The 15,961-nt window shown below is 53.5% G+C and overlaps 1 protein-coding gene across 1 annotated transcript in view; it reads right to left on the bottom strand.

Moving 5' to 3' along the window:
• CFAP46 (cilia and flagella associated protein 46) overlaps positions 1-15,961 on the bottom strand; it is a 114,598-nt gene that overhangs the window by 56,496 nt on the left and 42,141 nt on the right. The window contains 4 exon segments of the mRNA XM_055245020.2: positions 595-766; positions 4,686-4,869; positions 5,372-5,510; positions 10,375-10,459. Of these exon segments, the coding sequence (XP_055100995.2) occupies positions 595-766; positions 4,686-4,869; positions 5,372-5,510; positions 10,375-10,459 (580 nt within the window).

The raw sequence follows: 15,961 nt of genomic DNA, 5'->3' as shown, positions 1-15,961 counted from the left end.
TGCCCAGGCACTGGCGGTGTTTAAGCCCTGGATGATGCCAGTGGGGCCGCCATTGTCTGCCCAGGTCTCCACTTGCCAGCAAACCCCCACTTTCCTGCACTGCTGTGAGCAGGGGCTGGGTGGCCAGGGGCCTGCTGAGGAGCAGCAGCTGGAGAACGGAGCCCCCACCTGGAGTCAGAAGCAACTGTGGGGATGGCTGAGGTGCCCACAGGGTCTGAGGTGCTCAGGACCCCCGCTACCCCAGCCTCCCGAGGAAGGCCGCCTCTGGGCCGGCCCAGCTGTGTGCCTGAGAACATGCCTTCCTCCTGACCTGGATGGAACCTTTCTGTGAAGGTCATCTGGTGGCAGTCAGGCTGAGTCCCTCAGGGCCCCTGCAGAGGGCGGCGCTGAGACACACCGGGGGCCCCTGCAGAGGACGGCGCTGAGACACACCGGGGGCCCCTGCAGAGGACGGTACTGAGACGCGTCGGGGGCTCCTGGCCTCCAAAGCCTGCACGGACACATGGACGCCCAAAGGCCATCCAGAGCTCTGGGGAGCGGCGTGGGGTCGGCACCCTGCCAGCGGCGTGGACTCACCATCCGGCGTGGGCTCACCATCCGGCGTGGGCTCTGGCTCAGGGGCGTCGCCGGGCGGCTTCATGGCCAGCAGGATCTCAACAGCCCAGCGGAGGTGGAAGACCACGTCCTCGAGAGGAAAGTGTCTGTGGTGGAGCCACTGGCCGAACTCCACGAGGTACTCCACCTTCTGCCACTCCGTCTCAGGCTTCTGTGGGATTGAACAGAAAGGGTGACATCCTCAGGGTGGCCCTGAAGGCGTTCCTGACGCAGTGAAACACTTTCACTGCTCATTTTCTATAAGAAAAGGTTCCTTCTTACCCCACAGTGATCGTTTGCAGACCGCCTCTAATGAGACCAAGTTGCCATTTAGGCTCATTGGAACATTTCAGGTACACACGAGGCGGTGCTGCTCTTTCTTTTCACAGGCAGCGTGTGGGAAGGCTTCAGCTTGGCGAATTCCTTCCCCGTCTCCTCACCCTTTGCAGACGCCACCCTTCTGGGGCCTCCCAGGTCCCCAGGCATTCCCTGCGCTGCAAGAGGACACAGGACAGGGGTCCTGCTGTTGCCGTGTCTGCAGGTGGCCCTCTCTGGGTGGTTCTGTGGGCAGCCCCGTGTCCCTGCTGGAAAGGAGGCCTCTGCAGGGCAGGAAAGGTGCTTGCCCTGCCTTGCGTCCAGGTGCAGAGCCCAGGCCAAGGCCTGGCCTGTGCAGACTTGGCCACTGTCGCTACAGAATTGGATGAGGCTGCCCTAACCTGACCCTTGCAGAGCAGAGCCCCAGCCCTGCGAGCCACGGTTAGCCTGCACCGCACCCTCCGCAGCCCTGCGAGCCGGGGTTAGCCTGCACCGCACCCTCCGCAGCCCTGCAAGCCGGGGTTAGCCTGCACCGCACCCTCCCCTCCACAAGTGTTGCTGGGGCCACGGCCACACTCTTCTCCAGCAGGGGGGACCTCACACTGGCACCGTCCCACGTGCCACGCATGGATGTCACTGCCACTTCATTTCTGCTGCCAAATATCTGTGGCTCTCTGAGTGCTGGCCCATGCCACTTATTCAGCCCATGAGTCTGCTGGGGGTTCCCTCTGTGCCTAGCACTCACGCTGCACCGGCCGTCATGAGCAGGTCCCTGAGGGGTGTGAGTGGTGCGTGTGGGATGTGGGGTGTGCGTAGTGTGTGAGGGATGTGGGGTGTGAGTTGTGTGTTTGGGAAGTGGGGTGTGAGTGGTGTGTGTGGGATGTGGGGTGTGTGGGGGATATGGGGTGTGAGCGGTGTGTGTGGGATGTGGGGTGTGAGTGGTGTTTGTGGGATGTGTTGGGTGTGAGTTGTGTGTGGGGGTATTGGGTGTGAATGGTGTGTACGAGATGTGGGTTACAGGTGTGAAGGTACGGCCTGTGGGGTGTAGTACAGGCTGCGTAGGGGTGGGATACGTGGGGTGTGTCTTGGTTGCAGCTGTGGGCTGTTATGTTGGGTGTGTCTGTGGGTCTAGGTACAAGGTGTGGGTTTGTTGTGGGTGTCGGGTGTGAGTCCAGCCACTGGAGGATGGAGCTGCAACATCTCGAGGGGGAAGGCAAGAAGAAGAATAGTGGGAAAAGCAGGCGTTTGGTTTTGGGTAAGATGCTGGCCCCAGGGTGGGGCCAGGCAGGCAGCAGGATCCACAGGTCTAAGGGGTGGGGAGGTCTGAGCTAGAGAATTGCTTGTGGGGAAAATGGGCGGCAGCGGTGCTTAGCTCAGGACGTGGGGTGAGATCAGATGGCCAAGGTCCTGCCCTTAGCCCAGGGCCTCCTCTGTCATGAAGAGGTGGGAAGGGGAGAAGGATGAGGAACCAGTGAGGTGGTGGGGCCTGGGAGCCACGTGAAGGATGCCCACGGATGCGGAAGGAGGGGAGCAGCTGTGGAGGCCGGCAGTGGCTCCTACAAAAGCTGTGCACGTTGGGGAGGGCCTTGGCCCTGATGGGAGGTTCAAGGGAGAGCGGGTCATCTTCTCGACAGAAGTGCGGGGCCACCCGGCGTCCACAGGCTGAGGAGTGCTGGGGACCCTGCCTCACACCGTATAACTCATAACAGAACAGCTACAACTATAAAACTCAGAAAAAAACGGGGAACAAATCTTCAAGACCTTGAGTTATGCAACAGTTTTGCAGATACAACGCCAGAAACGCAAGCAACAAAACAAGAAATAGACAACTAGAATTTCATCACAATTTAAAACACGTTTGTGCCACAAATCATGCCATCCAGAAAGTGAAGATCTGGTTGAAAAAAGCAGCTCACAGAATGAGAAAGGGTTTGTAGATGATGCTCCTGCTAAAGAACCTGCATCCATAATACACCATGAGCTTCTATAAGGCAACGAAAACCAAACAACCAGATTAAAAATGGGCAAAGGACTGCAATGAACACTTCTCCAATAACCTGCAAATGGCCCATAAGCATGTGGGAATAGGCACCCCATCATCAGTGGCTGGGAAAATGCAGGCAAACACGAGGAGACACCCCCTTCACACCCGCCGGCACAGCTAGAACAGTCAGACGACATCAAGAGCTGGTGAGCGTGTGGAGAAACTGCAGCCCACGCCCTGCAGGCGGGAAGGCAACCCCGTGAGGCCGCTGTGGGAGACAATCTGGCACTTCATCTGATGGCCCCACAGAGGGCGACCGTGTGCCCAGCAACTCCACTGCTGGGCTGTGCCCCCGGGGCCGAGGACGGGGCCACGCCAGAACTCGGGAGCAAATGCTGACCGCAGCATTCCTCACAGCAGGCAGATAATGGGAAGCAACACAAACAGCCATCTGTGGACTGTAAGACACGTAACGGAATATGACCCGGCCCTAAACGGGAAAGATGGGGATGGCCCTGGGCGATGTCGTGCTGAATGAAGGACCACGTAATGCTTGGCTCTGTTTACAGAAAATGTCCAGATCTGTGGCTTGCTGGGGTCGATGGAGGGAGGGAAGGATGGGGAGTGAGTGCTGATGGATGCAGTGTTTCTGGGGGGTGACGAAACCTTCTAAAATCGTGTGTGGGTGATGATTATATAACCCTGATAATTTATTAAAAACATCGCATTGTACCTCTAACAAAGACAACTGAACGAAGGACTCGGGTAAGTGAAGACGGAAAACACTTTCAAGGGTTTCTGCCCCAAGGGCCAGCACGGCTCAGGTGGGTGCTGCCTTCCCCAGCCGCCCGCAGCCTCCCCTCCTTAGGCCCTTCCTGCTTTTCCCTGCCTGATACACGCCAACCCCAGCAGGGCAACTGCCGAGGAACGACGTGGCCTCTGGCTCCCCAGAGCAAGGCACAGTGGCTCCCTGTGGCTCCCCACGGCAGTATCCGGGCGTCTGCCTTCACCGCCCAGTGCCCTGAACCGGCACTCACACAGCACCGTCAAAGACCCCCAACCATCCTCAGTTCCCGACGCCGAGGACCGCCTGGATCCCAGGACAATCCAAAGGCCTCAGGGCAGGATTGCTCTGAGCTGGAGAAACAGCTCACGTAACAGAAAAGCCTTTTAAGATCTTCACTAATGTTGAATGTTCATGCCTTTCACACCAGGGGCCTGGGATGTCTTTTCATCCCCAAGATGAAGTTCTCGGGTGTGCACCACGTGGCCCTTGCTCCTGACAAGCAGAGGCATCAAATCAACGCCAAAGCGCCCACCTCCTCCTGAACCCACCCCAAGTGCCTCAAGGGGAATGTCTGTCTTGCCTTCCTGGGGGTGGGGAAGAGACGCCAACGTCCCCAGAATGCCCACATCCCAGGGCCCTGCAGAGCCCTGCTCTCCTCTGCAGCCACCCGCCCATCGGGGCCCCTGTGCCTCCAGAGGAGCCTGGGCGCTTCCACTTGGTGCATCACCCTCTGGGCCCCCCTCACCCTGCTCAGGGACAAGGACCTGACCACAACCCCTCCGTGCTGGAAAGAGACCACAGAGACCACTGAAACCAGCTCCATCCATCGTCCCTGACTGGTCAAGAGGAGTGCCCAGGGCCACGAGGGGCATTCTCTGTGCCCATCAGCCGTAGCTGCTCCACGTGCCGCCCACGCCAGGTCCCGGCTGAGCTTCTGTCCACACAGTTCTCCCTTTCACTAAAGGACAAATTTTACCACGCACACCCACGCTCATGGCTTCGCACCTGCAAGGCCTGGATGGCGCTGTTGTAGCAGGCCAGCTCTCCAGACACGCTTGGTGAGTTCAGGGCCAGGCGGTGCCACATGCGTGCCAAATAGTCCTCACTCTCAGCCTTGAATTTCTGTATTTCCATCGAAAAATTCTGCCCGAGCTTGGCCTTCACGATGACCATGTGCTTGAAGATCAAGCTAAAGAAAGGGAAGGTGAGAAACCAACGTCGGGATCGGGTGGCAGAATTTTAAACGTGTGTGATGCAGCCCAGACTTATTCCTCCACTTCCTGCTTAAAAAGATGAAGCAAAGCAGAGCCCAGGTGAGCGGGGGTCTCGGGGCTGCGTGGGGGTCTCGGGGGTGAGTGGGGGTCTCGGGGCTGCGTGGGGTTTTCAGTCCCCGCTCTCCCTGTGTTGAATTCTCCTGGGGAAGTCAAGTCTTCCAACGCAAGTCGGAACCTGGGGAGGTCCAGACAGAGGGGGACAGCATGAGCAGGGGAGCACACTCCGGGTGGGGGAGCAGCAGGTGGGTGCTCACAGGTGGTGGGGGGAGCACACCCCCGGTGGGGACGCAGTGGGTGGAGCACTCACGGGCGGTGTGGGGAGCACTCACGGGCGGTGTGGGGAGCACTCACAGGCGGTGTGGGGAGCACTCACGGGCGGTGGGGGGAGCACTCACGGGCGGTGGGGGGAGCACTCACAGGCGGTGGGCCGTCCTTGGCAGCACCTGCACAGCCTCATCCAGCACCTTGAGGCCGCCCTCCCAGTCGTCCTGGTCGGCATGGCTGTGGAAGAGCAGGCCGTAGAGCGCAGCACGGAGAGCCAGGTCGTCCTCGGCCCCTGGGAGGGAGAAGGAGGGGTGTCCTTGAAGCCGCCTGATCCCTTATCAAAGGCACCCTCAGACCTCCTGGACTAAGCTGCCCATCACAGTGCCCCTGAGGTGGAACCGTGGCTACAGAGGTGCCCAGGCCGGCGCATGCCCCGCAGGGCTGAAGTGAGCTGTGGACCTGCGTGGCCCCTCCAGCCCCGCACCGGCCACCTGGGACGCCCTTTCCGTTGCTGGAAGCGGCTGTCTTGTCTCCTTGCTGGTTTCTGCCTGTCACTCTCCAACTCCTTGGAGAATTCTGCGTTCACAAACACAGCCCTGTGTTTCCACGTATTAAAGATCTGTGAGCAGGACTCGGGGTCCTTTCAGGAGGTGCATGGAAAGCTCCCCCGCGGCCGAGGACACAGCGCCACGTGCACGCTCGAGAGCCCTCACGCTTGGCACCCGCAGCACAGAAACAATCCCCGAGTTTCCACACAGGAGCCACGTGACACGCAGAGGCAAAGGTGCCCGCCTTCGGGGCACACGCAGAAACCGCCTGCCTGCCAGGAGGTGAGCCCCACCCAGCCCCCATAGGGCGCCCCGTGGGCCGTCAGTGCCCCCGAGTGCACGGAGCCAGCAGGGTGGGTCCTGGTGGGATGGAGCCTCAGTGTCTGGGCGAGCTGCAGATGAGCTTCAAGGGCCCTGAAGAGACGAGGTGAACACAGGGCCGCATCCCTCACATCCCCACTGAGCACGGAACCCAGCCCACTGCGCCACCTCCCGGCCAAGAGTCCTTTTACGTCAAGGACTCCAAGAGCCCCGGGAGACCCAAAACATCGAACCAAGGCCATGAGTCCCCACCTCGGGAAGGGGTGTTGAGTGGCGGGTCTGTGCCTTGTTGCTGCCCCTGACCCAGCACAGCCATGGCGACCAGAATGCTGACGCGTCCCCTACCCATCATGGGCGCTGCCCGGCCCAGCCTGCACACCCTTCCCCAGTGGTAATTCCCACACCCTCCCGGCTCTTTCAGGTCAGTGATGGATCTGTCTTCTCTCTTTTCTCTTCTCTCTCTCTCGCCTCTCTCTCTGCTCTCCTCTCTCTTCTTTCTCCTCTCATCTTCTCTCGCCTCTCTCTCCTCTCCCCTCTCCTCTCTCTCCTCTCTCTCCTCTCCCCTCTCCTCTCTCTCCCCTCCCCTCTCCTCTCTCCTCTCCTCCTCTCCCTCTCTCTCTCTCATCCCAGGAATAAACTTCAGTGAAGCCTCGTCTGGAAAACTCTTTGGGTCTCAAGTCAATGTTCTGCTGCATCAAGCGCCCGAGAACCATAGTAGGCACCAATGTGGGCTCCACCCCCGTCTAATGGTAGCGAGTCTCAGGTTTTCCTGGCTAGTCTCCACACCCTGCCACCCCTCACCTGGCTCCCCTCCCAGGTGCTTCCCTGCCACCTTCACCCCTGCCGCCTGTACCTGCCACCCCCACTGGCCCTGCTGTGCTGCTTGTGGGTCTCTGGGCCAAGTCAGGACGGCTCCCGCCTCCACCCACCCTCTGGAGCCTTCTCAGACTACGCAGCCCCTCACGCCCTTTCTCTTTTCAGAAGTCTGGTGCTTTTCTGTAATTTTAAAGATAAACAGTATGACCCTAAGGAAAGACAAACCCCTTTCTCCCAGAGCCCTCCCCCAGCACTCTGCAGGCCACGGTGCTGAGGGCTGGAGTCTGTGTCATCCTGCACCAGCCCCGTCATGCTGGTGCCAGCACCTGGACCACCGAGGCTTACGTCACAGAGTGTGGAGCCTTCTTTCCCTTCTCTGACTCATTTTTCGTGAGACTGTGTTCTCCAGAGCCCACCTGCTGGGTCTAGGGAGCGAACGCGCCCATGGCTGGAAGGACGGCGCCCATGGCTAGGAAGGCGGCACCCCATCGGATGCTGGGATCTGTGGACTCACTGTGGCCTTCACACTCTGCCAGGCCCTCCTCACCCAAGCACTGGCCAGAGAAGCGGGTCTGCGTCTGAAACTTGGGAACCCTGAGCCCTGCTTCCTCCCGCTTGAATTCATTAAACCAGGGTCTGATGAACTTGGAAACCACACACAGGGCAGCAGGGAGTCCTCAATCCTGCCTAAGTGAAGGGCTCACTTTGAGGTGTGACCTCCTGATTGACCCACAGCCACGTCCTGGGACCACCCAGTACACATCCAACTCACGGGCGGGCGGAGGCACTGCAGCCGGACCCCACCCCTCATGCATTCCTGTGGACCGTCTCCTCCTCCCCGGAGGCTGTAAGCTCTGTGGTGCCTCCAGGTGGGTGAGGGCCATGGACTGTGCATGAGGAATGTGCCTGTGCTGAGCTCTGGGCCTCGTGTTTCCACAGCACAGCACGGCCGTCCCGACTGATTAAAGTATTGATGTGGCCTGGACGCTAAGCCTTTAGCTGCCAGACGTGGTGCGAGTACCTTCCCGTCTGTTCACTTCTTACTGTTCTGCACTTATCAGGATTCAGGAACGTACATTTTTGTATCTGTGAAAGGTGCCTCTTTCCACAAAGTCTCTGCTATGCTCAATTCTACTTCCTGATATTTTTTCTAGAATTTGAATTTTTAAAACTACTTAACTATTCAACCTGTCTGATGCTTATTTTGGCGAACGGAGTAAAATGTAGTGTGCCTTCCAGGTTCTGCCCAGAGGCACAATCCCCCCTCCACAGCCTCTTCTGCCTTCCAGGTTCTGCCCAGAGGCACAATCCCCCCTCCACAGCCTCTTCTGCCTTCCAGGTTCTGCCCAGAGGCACAATCCCCCCTCCACAGCCTCTTCTGCCAATGCCACGTTCTGAAGGGGTCTGGGCTGCCTTCTGCCTCCCCAGTGCTCTGATCCACATCTCTGTCCTCGTCAAACACCCCACAGGGCTGACAAGAATCACATGCCGGGTTGTGGACAGAACGTACTAGTTATGACCGAGCAGTAACCAGGCTGCACCCTGGTCACATCCTTGCTGCTAAGTCACCTGGACCGCCGTCACTCCTATAGATGGGGTCTCTGACGTTAGAATCCTAAGGCTTTGGTTGAAGGATCACTTAGGATATTTTTCAGACCCTGAATGCCAGTAACCAGTGCGGAGTCCCCATAGAGGAGCGGGATAGGGATTGGCCCAGAAATGCCTTCCCAAGACGCTGTGCTCTTCCACACTTCCGTCCTCTCCAAAACCCTCAAGACCCCATCCCCAGACTCCTCAGGGAGCTGGGTCTGAGGCTTTATCCCCATCTCCTGCTCAGCAACCCTCCCTCTGCTGCAGCCTAGCCTCTCAGTGGACGGACGTGCCGTGTGCGTCGGGCTCATGCTTGCAGGACCAGCAAACCACACACACTGCTGGGGTTAGTACTCAACTTAGTAATTACACATGGCCACACTTTTGTTTATTATTTTAAATCATCTTTGCTTCTCTAAATAGACTCTAATGCTCAAGGTGGGTTCCACTTTTCTATTCCACAGCATTTAAAGATTTCCCAAATACACATTAGGACTCTTAACAGGGATAATTTCTTTTAGCAGACAATGTTTTCTTCCATAAACATGAATTGGTATTCTAATATGGTTCTATTGTTCTAAAGTCAGTATGCGTTTTTGTGTGTTTGTTTTTGCAGGAGTGTGTGTCCACATTTTTTGTGGAAGTAGAAAAATGCGATTTATCTGTCAGCACAGCCGAAAGGCCAGACTTCACGGCAGCCAAAACCAGGGGGACAGTGCCCACTCTGCACTCAGGGGTGTGTGGCCCTGGACAAGATTCATGTAAACCAAAAATAACATTCTAAGCCCCCCAACCGACTGAATGGGCCCTCCTCTTGGCCAAGGGCCTTCTGAAGTATACCTGAAAAACGAGTTTGGTGGGGTCAGGGGCGGTAGGGGGCGAGGGTGGACAGGCCTCATCATCCCCTCTCCCTTTGGAGCTCAGGCACAATGGACCAACATCCACATGAAAACAGAGCTCTAAAGGCTGACAGAGTGGACGCTTTGTAGCAGTAAGACACCAAGTTCCAGCCTGACTCTAGCATAGCATCTCACGACAGATAGCAGGCCTGAAAGAGATCCAAATATTTTATACCCAAGTATCTTTCTCTGACATATTTTGAAGTGGGCCCGCACGGCTGTCTCTTGTGGGGAAAATCCACATCCTGTTGAGAGTCCCCTTTTCCCTCTCCAGGGCTTTTCCCTGAGCCAGGGGAGAATTAACCAAGAGTCTGGTGCCTTTTTGTCTAATAAGAGCTCGGAAGCCGGCGACCTGGAGGCTTCATCCGCAAGATAAAACCCTTGGTCTCCACAACTCCTCATCTAAACCCGGACATTCCTTTCTATTGATTCCAGATCTTTAGATAATAATTCTTTCAACAAATTGTCAATCAGAAAATCTTTGAATCTACCAGTGACCTGGAAGCCTCCCCTCCGAGTTGTCCCACCTTCTGGACCAAACCAATGTGCACCAGACATGCACTGATGTCTCTGCCTATAACTCCTGTTCCCCTAAAATGTACAAAATCAAGCTGTAAACCAATGACCTTGGGCCCAAGTTCTCAGGATCTCCTGGGGCTGTGTCACGGGTCATGCTCCTCACATGTGGCTCAGCATCAATCTCTTCAAATAGTTTACAGAGTTTGGCTTTTTTCATGGACCGTCAGAAGCTCCCGGCTCTGGCTTCATTGCATGTTGAAAGGGAAGTTCATGAGCTCATTCCTGAAGAGCACTCAGGTGCCTGTCACGCATCACATGCTGAACAGACATTATCTGGAGTTACTGCCAGGTGGCTTCACATCAGGGCATGGGAATTTAAAAGCACCACATGTTTAAAATTGGGCTCAAGTCCTTCCCTTTCCTTGTACCTGGAGCCCGTGGGTCTGTCTGTCCTGCTACAAACCTGGAAGAAAATATCCTTCGGTCGTCCCGCCGCCTTGGAAGTCGGCCGTGGGCCACTGGTGCAGAAGCAGCGTCTTTCCTTTCTCCTAAAGTAACGCAAGTAAATGACACGTATATTTGAAAGTTGCAAGACAGTCTTTCACCGTGAGATAAGAAACTCCCCCTCTGAGCTCTGTGTTCATCTCCTTAAACTGCTTGCTATTGCCATAAGCAGCTGTAAATTAATCTGACGATGTTGTACTGGCCACTATCGCCCCCATTCTAAAGCTTAACAATATACAGCCAATTAATAGCTTAAGTTACTTTAATGTAAATTTTTGGCAAACAACTCAGGAACTGCCTCTTATTTCCCTTTAAAAACCCACTTGGGACTGCCTCTAATCGGAGTGCACGTTCAGGGCTGCTTGAATCGATGCTTCCAGATGACAACCGCCAAGCTTGGCCCAGGTAAACTCTCTATTTATACCAGTTTTGCCTCAGCTTCTTCCTTTTAGGTTGACGTCATTTTGCTTTTCATTTTGTTATAGTAGGTAGCTAGTCAAACATGAGTGGGGCTGGAGAGGCCCCCCGCCCCGCACCGGGAACTTCAGGCAACCATCAGGTGATGGTCAGGCGGCTGTTAACTGTCTCTCTCAAATAATAATTGGTCTCAGCCAGCACCAGGGAAAGGCCATCTCCCCAGAGACAGAAAACACCTGAAACTGGTGATGAGCAGCTTCCCAATAAGATCTCAGGAGTTGGGCGAGCGGCTCGAGCACGTACACTGAGAGGCAAAATGGCAGAGTTTCACTGGTGTATGACCTCCTTCTAGGAACACTCGACTGGTAAGGGACCACCTCAAGCGAGCACGTGCAAAACTCCAGTAAACCCACTGGGCATGCAGCCCCTCCCAAGTGCGGGCAGCCACCGTACACGTGGACAGTCCACCGCAAGGGGAGCATCTGGGGAGAAATCATGCAATATGCTGGACGCCGTCCAATGTACTGAGACAGCCAGGTGGGAAGGCGTCCCCAGAGAATCTCCGATGGATCGGCTGCTCACTGGGAGGAATGCGCACTGGGGTGGAGCCACAGAGGCTCACACCATTTGCAGCGGGGAGGAGCCTGGCCCCTCCTCCTCCCGGGTGAACCTGGGATTCATTTGGTGAGGTGGGAAGTGCACTGGCAGGAAACACTCTCTCGCTTCACTAAGAGTCTCTGTTTCCCCTTTTCTTCCTTTCTACCCAGTAAAACCCTGCCTTTCTCACCCTTCAAATTGTCTATGAGCCTCATCTTTTGTGGCAACGTGCCAAGGACCCCGTCTTTAGCTGAACTGAGCAAAAGTCCCGCAACAGTGTGAGACCCCAAGTCAAAGGTGAGCCATGCACGTGATCTCTCAGGTCTCCCGCTCGGCCTCTTCCCAGCATACTTTCCTTCCTGTTCTAAAGCTCTTTAATAAACTCTCACTCCTGCTCTAAGACTCGCCTCTGTCTCTCCTTCTGCTTTATGCTCCTCAGTTGAAGTCTTTCTTCTGAGGAGGCAAGAACTGAGGTTGCTGCAGCCCCCGTGGGTTTGCCACTGGTAACACACTTTGAGGTTGCTGCAGCCCCCTGTGGGTTTGCCGCTGGTAACACACTGAGGTTGCTGCAGCCCCCTGTGGGTTTGCCACTGGTAACACACTGAGGTTGCTGCAGCCTCCTGTGGGTTTGCCACTGGTAACATGCTTTGAGGTTGCTGCAGCCCCCTGTGGGTTTGCCGCTGGTAACACACTGAGGTTGCTGCAGCCCCCTGTGGGTTTGCCACTGGTAACATGCTTTGAGGTTGCTGCAGCCCCCTGTGGGTTTGCTGCTGGTAACGTACTTTGGTGGTGTGTGACTCAAATATGTCTGCTGCTAACAATTTGGCTCTATCTAATTACAGATATTCAGGTAAATTTCTGAAATACTAAGTCACGAAAAGTCTGCAACTGCTCCCCTAACATAATTGAGAGCTTTTTCAATGACATGAAACATCTAAGTTGGTTTTATGGCTCTAAATCAATGTGATGAAAAGCACATTAGACAAAACTTAGGGGAGGCAGTGAGAGCCAATCTCAGGGAGTTCACCGCTGTAAACGCTGTATTAAAGAAGGATCTCAAATCAAGAATCAACTTTACATCATCACTGCTGTAAATGCTGTATTAAAGAAGGGTCTCAAATCAAGAATCAACTTTACATTATCACCGCTGTAAACGCTATATTAAAGAAGGGTCTCAAATCAAGAATCAACTTTACATCATCACCGCTGTAAATGCTGTATTAAAGAAGGGTCTCAACTCAAGAATCAACTTTACATTATCACCACTGTAAATGCTGTATTAAAGAAGGGTCTCAAATGAATAATCAACTTTACATCATAAGGAACTGAAACACTAGTGGAAGGAAGGAAATAACAGACATCAGAGCACAGACACAAACAGAGAACAGAAAAACAATAAAGAAACTGTTGTTTAAAAAGATCAACAAAATTGACACGCCTTTCGCTAACAGACAAAAAAAAAAAAAGAAAGACTATTCAAATAACTAAAATAAGTAATGCAAGTGGAGACATTACTACCAACCTCAGGGAGATAAAAAGGATTATAAGAAAATCCTATGAACATTTGCACACCAAAAAATTAGATAATCTAGAAAAAATGAACAAATCCCTCCAAACACACCCAGACTGACTCAGGAAGAAACAGAAAAATCTCAACAGACTTACAATAAGAGATTAAATTAGTAATCAAAAGCCTCTTAATAAAGAAAAATCCTGGACTACATGGCTTCACCAGTGACTCCCATCAAACATTTAAAGAAGCATTAGCAACAATCCTTATTAACTCTTCAAAAATTTAAAGACAAAGAAACACTCCTGGGTTCACCCTATGAGGCCAGCATTACTCTGCTATCAAATCCAGATAAAGACATCACAAGAAAAGAAAATTATAGACCAATATCCCGTATGAATACAGATGCAAAAATCCTCCACAAAAGATTAGCAAATGAAATTCAACAGCATATTCAACAGATGACTCATAATGACCAGGTAGGATTTATGAGAGATGCAAGGGCAGCTCACTGTGTGCAGATCAGTCAGCGTGATGCACAGTATTCAGCATTAACAGAACAAAGGAGAAAAACCACATGACCAGCTCAATTGATGGAGAAAAGGCATTTGGCAAGACCCAACACTATTTCACGATAAAAACTCTCAGAAAACTAGAAATAGAAAATTCCTCAACATGATAAAGGGTCCTTATGGAAAGACCCACAGCTCACATCACATGCAATGGTGAGGCTGAAGCTCTCTCACTAAGACCAGGAACAAGAAAAGGTCACCGCTTCCACTGCTGCTATTCCACCAGAGGCTCTGACCAGAGCTATTGGAAAACAACAAGAAAGAACACGGTGAGAAGGCAGCCAGGCTGTGTGTGCTACACTGGAAAAGAAGAGGTAAAACTATCTCTATTCACAGATGACATGATCCTTATACAGAAAAAATTCTTACCAATCCAAAAGAAATCTATCAGAGCCAATTAATGAATTCAGAAAAGTTGCAGGACACAAGATCAACACACAACAATCAGCTGTGTTTTTATTCGCCAGGAATGAAAACTCCAAAAAGGAAATTAGCAAGAAAGTGCTAAAGACTGAGCTGTGTGCCCCCAAAATTCATACCCTGAGACTCTTAACCCCCACTGTGGTGGTATTTGGAGACAGGGCCTTTGGGAGGTAATTGACGTTAGATAAGGTCACGAGAGTGGGGTCCTCACGATGAAGTTAGTGCACTTTAAGAAAGGACACCGGAGAGCTTGCTCTCTCCTTCTGTGTGCCACATGAAGACATGGTGAGAAGGCAGCCAGGCTGTGTGTGCCATGAGACACGGTGAGAAGGCAGTCAGGCTGTGTGTGCCACATGAAGACACGGTGAGAAGGCAGCCAGGCTCTGTGTGCCACATGAAGACACGGTGAGAAGGCAGCCGGGGTGTGTGTGCCACATGAAGACACAGTGAGAAGGCCGCCAGGCTGTGTGTGCCATGAGACATGGCGAGAAGGCAGCCAGGCTGTGTGTGCCACATGAAGACACAGTGAGAAGGCCGCCAGGCTGTGTGTGCCACATGAAGACACGGTGAGAAGGCAGCCGGGGTGTGTGTGCCACATGAAGACACGGTGAGAAGGCAGCTGGGGTGTGTGTGCCACATGAAGACACAGTGAGAAGGCAGCCAGGCTCTGTGTGCCATGAGACACGGCGAGAAGGCAGCCAGGCTGTGTGTGCCACATGAAGACACGGTGAGAAGGCAGCCGGGGTGTGTGTGCCACATGAAGACACAGTGAGAAGGCAGCCAGGCTCTGTGTGCCATGGGACACGGCGAGAAGGCAGCCAGGCTGTGTGTGCCACATGAAGACATGGTGAGAAGGCTGCCAGGCTGTGTGTGCCACATGAAGACACGGTGAGAAGGCAGCCGGGGTGTGTGTGCCACATGAAGACACGGTGAGAAGGCCGCCAGGCTGTGTGTGCCACATGAAGACACGGTGAGAAGGCAGCCGGGGTGTGTGTGCCACATGAAGACACAGTGAGAAGGCAGCCGGGGTGTGTGTGCCACATGAAGACACAGTGAGAAGGCAGCCGGGGTGTGTGTGCCACATGAAGACACAGTGAGAAGGCAGCCGGGGTGTGTGTGCCACATGAAGACACGGTGAGAAGGCCGCCAGGCTGTGTGTGCCACATGAAGACACGGTGAGAAGGCAGCCGGGGTGTGTGTGCCACATGAAGACACAGTGAGAAGGCAGCCGGGGTGTGTGTGCCACATGAAGACACAGTGAGAAGGCAGCCGGGGTGTGTGTGCCACATGAAGACACAGTGAGAAGGCAGCCGGGGTGTGTGTGCCACATGAAGACACAGTGAGAAGGCAGCCAGGCTGTGTGTGCCACATGAAGACACGGTGAGAAGGCAGCCGGGGTGTGTGTGCCACATGAAGACATGGTGAGAAGGCTGCCAGGCATTGATGGCCAGGAAGATGTTCCTCACCAGAACCCAGCCATGCTGGCTCCCTGATCTCAGACTTCCAGGTCCAGACTTTGATAAATAAATTAAGCCATCCAGTCTATGGTATTTTGTTATGGCAGCCCAAGCTAAGATAGAAAGCATTCCTGTTTATAACAGCACCTTAAAAAATTAAATACTTAGTAATAAATCTAACCAAACAGGTGAAAGACTTCTATGCTAAAAACTATAAAAGGTTGCTGAAAGAAATTAAAGATCTAAATAAATGAAAAGATAGCCCATGTTCATGGATAGGAAGCCTTAACATTGTTAAAATGTCAATACTACCCAAAGCAGTATTCAACACAATCCCTATGGGTTACAATAGTCTTTTTTTAAAAAAATATAATTTAAAAAACTGATCCTCACATTCATATGGAATTAAAAAACTGATCCTCACATTCATATGGAATTGCAAGGGGCCCCAAAGAGCTAAAACAATCTTGAAAAAGAACAAAGTTGGAGGACCCACACTTCCCAACTTGGAAACATATTACAAAGCTACAATGACTCAAACAGCATAGTATTGGCAAAATGATACCATAT

The sequence above is a fragment of the Symphalangus syndactylus genome, chromosome 2 (genome assembly GCF_028878055.3).
Source record: "Symphalangus syndactylus isolate Jambi chromosome 2, NHGRI_mSymSyn1-v2.1_pri, whole genome shotgun sequence".
In the NCBI taxonomy this organism is placed as follows: Eukaryota; Metazoa; Chordata; class Mammalia; order Primates; family Hylobatidae; genus Symphalangus; species Symphalangus syndactylus.
Note: the sequence above shows the minus strand (reverse complement) of the source record. Positions and strands in the feature narration are given on the sequence as shown.